This window comes from Lolium rigidum, chromosome 2, assembly GCF_022539505.1.
Source record: "Lolium rigidum isolate FL_2022 chromosome 2, APGP_CSIRO_Lrig_0.1, whole genome shotgun sequence".
NCBI lineage: Eukaryota > Viridiplantae > Streptophyta > Magnoliopsida > Poales > Poaceae > Lolium > Lolium rigidum.
The window spans coordinates 244,023,985-244,033,608 of record NC_061509.1 but is presented as its reverse complement, the minus strand read 5'-3'; the positions used below and the strand labels follow the sequence as shown (position 1 = coordinate 244,033,608).

General features: G+C 46.8%; 1 protein-coding gene across 1 annotated transcript; it reads left to right on the top strand.

The window, feature by feature from the left end:
* The first annotated feature begins 3,484 nt into the window (after nucleotides 1-3,484).
* Nucleotides 3,485-8,039, top strand: LOC124688440 (protein trichome birefringence-like 1). The gene is made up of 5 exons (XM_047222121.1): nucleotides 3,485-4,875; nucleotides 6,505-6,697; nucleotides 6,828-7,021; nucleotides 7,120-7,278; nucleotides 7,385-8,039. The coding sequence occupies exons 1-5, from the start codon at nucleotides 3,485-3,487 to the stop codon at nucleotides 7,725-7,727; spliced, it is 2,280 nt and encodes a 759-aa protein (XP_047078077.1). The 3' UTR covers nucleotides 7,728-8,039.
* The last annotated feature ends 1,585 nt before the right edge of the window (nucleotides 8,040-9,624 follow it).

The window sequence follows — 9,624 nt, the reverse complement described above, 5'->3', positions numbered from 1 at the left end:
AATCATATGCCACGTCCCCGATTGGGTACTTAGTCACTCACCTGAAAACAACGCCATATGATTCCAGCGTTGTTGCACTATTGCAAAGAGAATTTCGTTTTGATTTTTTTGCGACGAATTCAACTTGATTGCTAGTTTACCTTTTCTCAAAAAGTTGGTTATCAGCGGACTTCATCAATCAATTTTATATGCAGGTATTAGTAGGATGTAAACGGATATGATAATTTCCGCACCGAATCCGTTTGCAATCCTCTTTCGAGCCGCACCATGTTTAAAGGCATCCGACTGATAAGAATACCCGATTATAAAATTGACACCCGAAAACGTAATAAGATATGTTATGTCAAAGAGCACCCGGATATCAGACGCAAAAAATATTATAAAATATCTGATGAGTTCAAACTGATTTTGACGGAAACTTCGAAGCTAATACAACACACTTAGTAGATAGTGAATTGAGGAGTTTCTCCGTTAAATAAAAGCTCTTACTCCGGAGTCTAAATTTGTTAGGACAGGAATTTTCACATCTCATGTTCTACTTATAAATTCTATTGTGTTGCAACTATTTATTCTATTAGGATAAATTCTGCTGCGGGAGGCGAGTGTACGTAGTATCAATGTCACTAGCTTATTAAACAATGAAACTAGATTAGATCATACCAGATCGATCGCCTGCAGTAGTGCAATTCAGCCTCCCTGTCTAATTGTCACCAGTCACCACGCTTTACCTAGGAAACGCCTGCGTGGCAGTACCGCCGGTCCGCCGCTACGTAGTACGGCAAGTGGTTTGGCGCCAGAAACCAAAAAAAGGCAAGGGAGCAGATCAACCAAGCGTACGGCCGGGAAGCTGAGTGTGCCACGGCCGAACGGAGGTCAAAGAAGCACTTCCACATGCACAGGCGGCAAGTGGAGGAAGTAAACGATTCGATGCTAGTACCGTGGTGTGGCTATGCTTTTACTGTGCACGATAGTCGATAGGGTTGTGGATGGATGGTTAACAACATAATCGTGCATTGGTTTGATCAATTATTTTAGAAAAAAAATCAACATTCATAATGTAAAAGCTATTGCATTAGAATCGTTACATTTTCATATTATATGTATTGTATTGAGGGAGTAATAAACATGCTATCGATCTTAAGTTGTGAAGTCGGTGGAGGGTATTCTTGGTATGTGATTTATCCATTCCAAAATACCTAGTATTAACGTCGCAAAAAAAAACCTAGTATTACCACATTTGTTATTTAGTGACTCCATGAAATATGGCAACACCACCATAATAAGAGATAAAAGGTATTGTAGCCTCATTTGGTTTATTGGTTATATACATAAAATAAAAGAAAATCCTACATGAAGTGAAATAATTCCGAAGAGTGCAACACCTGTTCAGTCAAGATGTGACAACAGTGAAGCTTTTACAATGGCCAGGACATCAATGCCATGATAGTCAACAACCAGAACACCAATACTATGTGAATGAAAACGTCCCCTGTCCCCAGCTTCGCCCCTTCTCCTCACGAAACATGCGATAACACAGACGACTTTGTTTTCCCTCTTTTCATCGACAAGGGTACCTCAAACAAACAAAAAAATCGACAAGGGTACCATTTCTCTCTCCCCCGCTTGTTGCTCTGGCGGCAGGAGGGAGGGGAGCTAGTTCCTTTGTTCTAGCTTGGTAGTTAGGGTTAGGGTTAGTATGCTGAAGTGCGTTATTGTGGTGGCAGGAGCAACACCCCGCTAGCGAATAAATCTGTCTTTTCTCCACTCCGACGCTAGTGATGACCTTCATGGTGGCGTTAGGAGTTGATAGCTCATCTTGTACCTGTCGATCCTTCAGATCGACAATGCTAGGGTTTGTGTATCTTGTCGTTGAGGGAGTGTGCGGTGGCGACTCTATCAGATATGTCTGTCTTCCTGCCCTATCCCCATTGTGGTGTTGTTGTCTTGGGCGCCATGGTGGAGCAAGAAGGATTGTTCAAGAGTTGGCTGCGACCTGTGTTGTACGTGGTGGCGTTGACGTGCGGTTGAAGATGACAAGCCTAAAGAATGGAAGGTGTTCAGTGGATTGCAGCTGGCATGTTCTCACGATTAGTTGAAGATGCTTCGTAACTCCTTCTACATAAATAGAATAGACATTTACTTCCAAAAAACCCTTATCCGTTAACGAGTGCCTTGCATCTTTATAATTAAGCCGGAAGGAGTGAGTTTCTTTTGAAGCTAGGTAGAAATCCGCTATGCAGCTGATGAAAAAGATACTTCCTCCTTTTAGAGTAAAAGAATGTCTCAACTTTATCTAAATATGCTCGTATCTATACGTGTTTTAGTGTGCATATACATACAAATCTAGACAAAATTAAGATATACTGTATTTTCTAAACGGAGAGAGTAGACTATATCAATGCAAAAAGGAGGAAACATAATTTAGTACAACTTCGCTTGTTTAATGGTTGATGATCATATTTCCACTTTTACTCTTAATTAATTGTGGTAAGTTGCTGCAAACAACCCCATCTGTTATATATGTGGGAGTAAATGCCATTTATCATTAAAGCAAAGAGTAGATAAAGGAAGCCATAGTACTCCCTCTTTTTAAAATAGGATGCACATAGATTTTGGTCAAATTTAACATTTTTTTATTGGACGAACTGAACATTTGTAATTTCAAATAAGTATTGTTAGAATAATTTTGAAATATGCTTTCATATTATGTGATGGTTATATCTTTTTTATGTAGCTATTTAAACTAAAAAAGTTTAATTTTGACCAAAAAACTATACATCCTATTTGGAGGAGAGAGTAACCAATAATTAATGTAATGCATATGGTCTCGACACCACTTAATTACGTAACAAATTAAATGATTAGACATCTGCGAAATTAACCAATGTCGATTGAACTCCTTTTTCATATACATAGCCCATGTTCATTTTGTTCTTCGTGTTTCTAATTCTACCCCTACATGAACATTATTTGTTTGCTCACGAGAAGATTTACCGTAGTACGGAGTAGTATTTTTTGGAAGGCAGAGGACCTACCCAAAAACTCGTTACAATTTTCGGCCGAGGGTTAGCACGATCAAAATACCCAAATCGGTGGCCGAATTTCACGGGCGTTTCCACTATTTCCGTGCGAAGAAACCCAACGAGATTTGACTAGCGTTGACAGCCCGTCAGTCCACCACCAATCCCAAACCCCCCAGCGATTCCGGTGCCGTCGAGGTGGAGGTGGAGCCCCCAATCCGGCCGCATAGATTCAAAAAGAGATCGCCCAACTCACTTGGTTTCGCTCCCAACCCACCGCCACCACGCGCTCGCCGTCGCCGTCGCCGCCACTACCTCGGCAGGCTCCGCTCCACCCCCGCCCTACAAAACAAGCCGCCGCAGCGCGCTTCACCCGCAACCCACCGGCCGGGCCGCTCCCACCGACCCCAAAACCCCAACCGCCTCCCGCTCCCGCCGCGGCAGGGCCCGCCCCGCGATCGGATATGAAGGGCGCGGCCGCGTGGAGGGGCCACGGCGGCGTGGCGGCGGCCGTGGCGGACCACCTCGGCGCGAGCGTCGGCCCCGGCGCGCGGAGGGCCAGGCTCTGCCTCTACGGCGTCGCGCTCGCCTTCGCGCTCTTCGCCGCCTTCCTCGCCTTCGCGCCCTCGCTCCCGGCCCCCTCCTCGCCCTCGCCCTCCGCCGCGTGGCTCGGCGGCTTCCTCGCCTCCGCCTCCCCCTACCGCGCGCAGGTCTCGGGCTTCTTCTCCTCCCTCTTCCCCGCCAACTCCTCCTCCTCCTCCTCCCCAGTTGTTCCCGGCGGCGTGGTCGGGCCGAGGCGGAGCGGTGGCGGGTTCCCGTCGGGCGGCGAAGCGGGGACCAACGGTTCCAGTGCGAGTCTTCCCGGCGAGCGACCGGGAAGCGGAGGCGGCAGCGGTTCGGGAGGAGTTCGCACCGACATCTCCGCCCCCGTTAACGCCACCGCTTCCGCGGCGCGGTCCAGCGCGCCGCCCAACGATCACGTGCTCGACAATCCCGCGGCCAGTAATTCCTCAGGGACCGCTGGTGCTGACGCCAAGGCCGGGGCTGGACTCCGCGGCGACATCTCCGCCTCCGGTAACGGTACTGCTTCGTCCGCGCGGAGCAACGCGCCGCCCCATGATCACGTGGGAGGCGGCGGTGGTGCGAGCAGTAATTCCACAGAGATCGCCGGTGCTGCGAGCAGTAATTCCTCAGGGATCGCCTCGGGTGCCGACGCCAAGGCTGGGGCCAACACGATCGGCGGTTCGGCCCAGAATGGCACCGCGGCGACAGCAGGAGCGCCAATTCTGGCCATCAATGGCCCCGGGGCGAATGCAAGTTCAGCGGACCCGCCAACAAGCAACGGAACATCTGCCCCCTTCATCAGTCAGACCGGGAGTGCAGTTTCAGCGGCGACGCACAGCAACGGCGACGCGCCGCCGAGAAGAGGGGATCCCAGCAAGAAGCGCACCGCTCAGGATTCGGCGGCCGGCAGTACTCAGAAGCAGAGCACTAGCAGAGCTCCTGCTGCTTCAGCTGGAAGCAGCAACAGTACGAGGAATCCGCAGAAGGAAACGACTGCAACGTCTTCTCAGAGGAGTGCCGGCAACAGCAGCGCGGTGCCGGTGATGGGGAATGCGCCGCCGGCGAAAGGGGCCGCGATTGCCGGCGGTGGCCGGAACAAGGAGTATTCCGTCGAGGAGATGGGAAGGTGCGACATGTTCTACGGGAACTGGGTCCGGGACGACTCGTACCCTCTCTACGCGCCGGGATCCTGCCCGCACGTCGACGAGTCCTTCAACTGCTTCCTCAACGGCCGCCCTGATAAGGATTACCAGCGGCTCCGATGGAAGCCCAGCGGATGCAGCATCCCAAGGTGAGCCATGTTTTACTTGGTTGCTAATTTGCCATGAACGATCGCTCGATTTGTTTCCATGGAACATGTACCTGTTTCTGTTTTCACGACTAGTAGTAAAACTTTGTTGCCAATATGCCATCTCCGTTAGTCTCCCGTCAATGGACTGCTGTTAAACCCTTTGGCATGTGACTATTTTCTGCAAATTCCAAAAGTAACCTCACCCGCACCCTCACCTCACCGCGCACCACCGCGCGCGAATGGCGGTGCCCGCGTCGCCGGCGACCCCTCCGGCGCCGGCGCCCCTCCGATATGACCCTTCCTCGCCTTTGAGTACCACCCCGGTTTATCTCCAGTTTCTCCCCCACACGCCCCTCCCGCGGCCCAAACCCTAACCCTGGAAGGACGGCGCGGCGATATATCCCCCCCGCGCCGCCGACATGAAGCCGGCGACGAAGAAGGCAGCGTCCATGTCGGCTTCGTCGGTGAGCACCCTAGACAGAGCACCACCGGCACCAAACGTTTGTTCCTTCCTTCCCTAGCTAATTCCTGGTGGCATTAGGTCGTCTGAAACCTTGCAAGTGTTGATTTGATTGTTTAGTAAGTAAATAATATAGTTGAAAGCATTAAGATGGGCCTTATAGATAAGAGAAAAATTACAGAGGATCCAGCATATTGGAAAATTGAAGTCACTGGCTTCTTTCCAATCAAATCGTTCCTCTCTACTCTTGTGGCGGAGTTTCGCTTGTTTTGTTCTTGCTCGTCTGCCCATGCTAAACCATAATCAAGATGCATGCTGTGATTGGACGGATCCAAATCCACACCATACATGATACAGCTATGCTCCAAGAATTGCAGTTCCAGTTGCATACTGAATGTTTCCGTTGCGAAAATGTTGTTTGCTGTTAGTGAGACTGTTCTGGCGAGATAGCACTCTATCTAGTTTGGTGGACTTTTTGGTCCTGTAAGTTGTTCATCCCTGAGGGGAGCTTCTGCCCCTGGGTGTTTCGTATCATGTTTGCAAAAACAGATCTTACCGCTTTGTCAGCTTTCTTAATTGGAAGCCGGGGGCTGTGGCCCTTCACTCGAAAAATACTGTATGTTTGCTGAATCCTGATCCATGTTCATAGAAATCCAAATCCAAGGTATCCATTTGTTGCAACATTATAGTAATCCATTAACCTTTAGTACCTGTGTACGTAGTTAGTGCGCGTGTGTGTTGGTTCATCATCTGGTTCTGAAATTCTGATCCAACAAGTTGCAGTTGGATAAGGAACTAATGGCGCTAGTTTCTGACCATTTTAGAATCTTTTAAATGGGTACCATACGATGAGCTCATTAGTACAATATTGGTGTTGTCACATATAACAGAGACAGGTTGCTGACTTGCTGTAGAAATATTTGTTTACATGGCAGAGGGCAGAACTGTCTTCATACCCAGACTGAACATCCTTTGGTTGTTAGTTCACCGTCATGGCAAAGTCGCAAGAAGTTGTGTTTGTGTGATGGCATATGAGCTGTGTGTTTGTTTGATGCCAGTTAACCAATTTTCTTTTACTTGAACACCCATGCAGTTTGTGTGAATTCAGTCTGTTCTTTTTGCGTGACAAATTCAGTTATGTGATGCCATGATGCTGATGCTTATGTTAGGTTGAATCCAACTGATATGTTGGAGAGGCTGAGGGGAAAGAGACTGGTGTTTGTTGGTGATTCACTCAATAGGAACATGTGGGAATCACTTGTTTGTATCTTGAGAAATTCTATCAAAGACAAGAGGAAAGTGTTTGAGGTATCTGGGAACCACAAGTTCAGGGCCGAGGGCTCGTACTCTTTTTTGTTTCAGGTATTCAACACTTCTCATATGCCCATTCTTTGGCTTCCTTTTCTTGAAAATGCAGCAGGACATATTTTGCTATTTGTGCTTGTTTGATCATTTAGGGTGGAAACTTATGTGCTAAATTCATGTTGTATAGGATTACAATTGTACAGTGGAGTTCTTCCGGTCCCCTTTCCTTGTTCAGGAGTTGGAGGTTCCTCTCAAACATGGAAAGGTCAAGGAAACTCTTAGGCTTGACAAAATCGACCGGTCATCCTCAAGGTACAAGAATGCAGATATTATTGTCTTCAATACTGGGCATTGGTGGACACATGAGAAAACTTCTCTAGGGTAAGCTTTTATTTCCACAGTCTGATTCAGTAAATTGCTCATGCCATGTGTCTGCATTTTAAGTCTTTCTTACTATTCCATTGTCAAATGTGCTACAGGAAAGATTACTATCAGGAAGGCGACCAAGTATACAGTGAGCTGAATGTGCATGATGCCTATCGGAGAGCTCTAAACACCTGGGCCAAGTGGGTTGATTCAAATGTGAATCCCAAGAAAACAACTGTCTTTTTCAGAGGCTACTCGGCCTCCCACTTCAGGTTCGCACACCCTTACTATGAACTCGTGTAAAGTCAGTTTGCCATGACGTATCAGTATAAGTGTAACTGATGTTTGGAAATGTCTTCGTGTATTTGTTTTGTGCAGCGGGGGACAATGGAATTCAGGGGGCAGCTGCGACAAGGAGACTGAGCCGATAACAAACGAGCAGTACCTCATACCATACCCACAGAAGATGAGCATTCTGGAGGAGGTGCTCCATGGGATGAAAACACCTGTCGCCTATATGAACATTACAAGGATGACCGACTACAGGAAGGAGGGACACCCTTCAATCTATCGCAAGCAGAAGTTGAGCGAGGAGGAGCGGAAGGCGACTGAGCTATACCAGGACTGCAGCCACTGGTGCCTTCCTGGAGTGCCCGACTCCTGGAACGAGGTCCTCTATGCAAAGATTCTGGTCAAGCAACATCAGATGCTGCACCAATAAAGGCAAGTGACAAATTGCTTGTTCCTGTACATGAGGTTTGTTGTTGTGGAATGCCAGTCTGTTTAGGATAATAACCAGCCGTAGCGGTCAAGGCATATATAGTTGACAAAAGTGATAGGGCAAGGACTTGGAATCCTTGCATAGAGCAAACTAGGCAGTTTGTCAGATATATCATATCTGACTTTTGATACCAATAGGAAATCTGTATAGGATCATAGGAGTTTATGATGTAAAATTCATATCCAGCTAGCAGTAATCAGAAACAAAGAATAGTGTATACTGCATCGAAAATTCAGAATAACTCTCTGTTTTTCATGAATCCTCGTCTTTCTTTTTCCAGACAGCTACGTTTTTTCACACAGGGATGCTATTGTAGTAAGATTTTTATTTTTTTGAAGTATTACTAAGCATTCTTTGAGTTCATATACAATAGTAATAAATGAAGTGACTGTTTGGACCTAGCAACATTTGAATCAGATCTGAGTGTACAGTCCTTGTTGCTGTTCGTCCTGAATCCCTGATTGATAGTCCTATGGAAGCACTTGACAAGCTTGTGAGCTGTCACATGAACTTACCGTACCGTCAGCATAGCTAATTGTGAAGCCTGAATTTGCTGCAGCACTCTGGTGAGATTTCTCGATATATAAACTGTCGTTTAATCGTTGGTCATGCTCTGTTTGCATTGTGGACCAGTAGGCACCAGCCAAGTCAGCAAGAGAATTTACTTGTTAGCTACAACTCTTATCAGATATCTCGGTGCTGGGGTACTACTACAGTACTACATAGAACATTGGCGGAGCTTGAACACAATTTGAGGATCCTTCCTGAATTAGATGTTGCAGATTTGTCTAGATTCACATGTATTTATACACTTAAATGAGTCTAGATTCATGGCGTATCTAGACAAATCCGTGACAAGTAATTTCAGACAGAGGGAGTAGTATTTGTTGGTGGAGCCAGATTTACTGGAATGGGTGTACAGAGTCCAAGATTACTATGGAACTTTGCTTGTTGGGCTAGTAAAGACTGAGTGATCTAGCTATATTAGGAGAGAGTTAGGCCAGGTAATGGGTGTACATTTGTACACCCTTGTTTAGCTGCGGCTCCACCAATGACATAAAACCACATCATCACAGCCCAGAATGGCTCTAAGGAAGCTCTGCCAATGACATAAAACACTGCCGTTAAACTTAACAAACCAGATTAGTATTTCTAGTGCAAGCCTTTGATCTACGGACTACAGAGAAATCAACTTCTGCACACTAACTTCTTGGTTGTACCTACACGAGCTGCCTGGATATCACGAGGTAGTCCAAAGCACTTCTGCTGTCAGTCTGAACTGAACACCATTGCTGCCTGCCCGTGCCTTCGCAGATGATGCACAGCACTCTAATCTGCAGAAATGTGGTCACCGGTTTGATTGGAAACATTTACCCTCAGAAGTTTCAGAATAGCTCTTTCTATTTCATTAATCCTTTGTCTCTCTGTTCCTTGACTGCATGAGGATGCTATGCGGTGCATTCTCTGACTTGATATATGCTAACAAGTGGCTGTAAGGACAAAGCAATATTTGAATCAGATTTGAATGTCCAGTGCTTCTTGCTGTGCATCCTGATTTGATAGTCGTTGTGGTCACACTGCAGCTAATTGTGAACCCTGAATGTGCTGTAGCACTCTGTTGAGATTTCTCTGGTGTTGAATTATGTTTGCTTCATGGACCACCTAGCACCAGGCAAGTCAACAAGTGATAAGTTACAAGTTACATCTCTGGTCAGATATCTCCTGGCTGGGTACTACCACTGAGAACACTGTTGTTAAACACAACGCATTGGATTAGAACTCCTGTTGTAGGCCTTTGAACTATGGAGTACAGAGCCACCAACTTCTGCAGACTAAC